Source organism: Phalaenopsis equestris, unplaced genomic scaffold (genome assembly GCF_001263595.1).
Source record: "Phalaenopsis equestris unplaced genomic scaffold, ASM126359v1 Scaffold193168, whole genome shotgun sequence".
Taxonomy (NCBI): Eukaryota; Viridiplantae; Streptophyta; class Magnoliopsida; order Asparagales; family Orchidaceae; genus Phalaenopsis; species Phalaenopsis equestris.
In genome coordinates, this window is record NW_018213117.1 from 1 (window position 1) to 1,021 (window position 1,021).

Below are 1,021 nucleotides of genomic sequence, written 5' to 3' on the forward strand. Positions count from 1 at the left end.
CTCCTCCTCCCTCAAACCCAATCCCTCCCCCTCTCCATCTCCGACCGCATGTTCATCACCTTCGGCCTCAGCCTCACTCCTTGTTCCTCCGACCAGCCCCAATGCCAAGGCTTCGCCTTGTCCGCCAACATGAACAACGTCTCCTTCCGTTTCCCCACCAACATTTCCCTGCTCGAAGCCCATTTTAATGGAGTCGAGGGAGTTTACACGAGGGACTTCCCTGATCGCCCGCCTCTGGTTTTTGATTACACGAACCCGAACGTGAACGCGGTCGGGACATCGCTTCAGCTGTCGGAGAAGGGGACGAAGGTGAAGAGGTTGAGGTTTAATTCGACGGTGGAGATTGTGTTGCAGAATACGGCGGTGCTTGCCAGCGATAGCCATCCCATACATTTGCACGGGTTTAATTTCTACGTGTTGGCGCAGGGGTTTGGGAATTATAATCATACGGAGGCGGTGGAGAAGTTTAATTTGTGGAATCCGCAGGTGAGGAATACCATTGCTGTGCCTGTGGGAGGTTGGGCTGTTATTCGGTTCTGGGCTGATAATCCTGGTAAGTTATGGCGATGTAAATTTATTTTGAAAAATAATATTTTATTTTAAAGTTTTTGATATATATATATCTATATATATATAAGTTTAATATTTGTACTTTTTTTATGTATTGACAACATAAATTAAATAAAATAAAATTATCAACACAAATTAAAAAAATTATTAGTCAATTTTAGCAGCTAATTGACACGTGCAGGGATTTGGTTCATGCACTGCCACTTGGACGTTCACCTGCCGCTTGGCCTGGGGATGGCATTCGAGGTGGAGAACGGGCCCACGCCGTCGTCGACGTTGCCGCCTCCGCCGCCGGATTTGCCTCTCTGTTAAGGGGCCTTCATCGAGAAAAAGAAGAAGAGGGCGCTTGCGAAGAAGAGTATGGATTGATTGGATTAGTTTTATTTATTGTGGATATATAATATTCGTTTAAGATTGGATTGTTGAGTGCAATAATTGTTTTTTTTTTTTT

At 44.9% G+C, this 1,021-nt stretch overlaps 1 protein-coding gene across 1 annotated transcript; it reads left to right on the top strand.

The window, feature by feature from the left end:
* Positions 1-22: 22 nt before the first annotated feature.
* Positions 23-882, top strand: LOC110034763 (laccase-7-like). The gene is made up of 2 exons (XM_020739007.1): positions 23-553; positions 752-882. Exons 1-2 carry the CDS (start codon positions 49-51, stop codon positions 880-882), a joined length of 636 nt encoding a protein of 211 aa, XP_020594666.1. The 5' UTR covers positions 23-48.
* Positions 883-1,021: the final 139 nt, after the last annotated feature.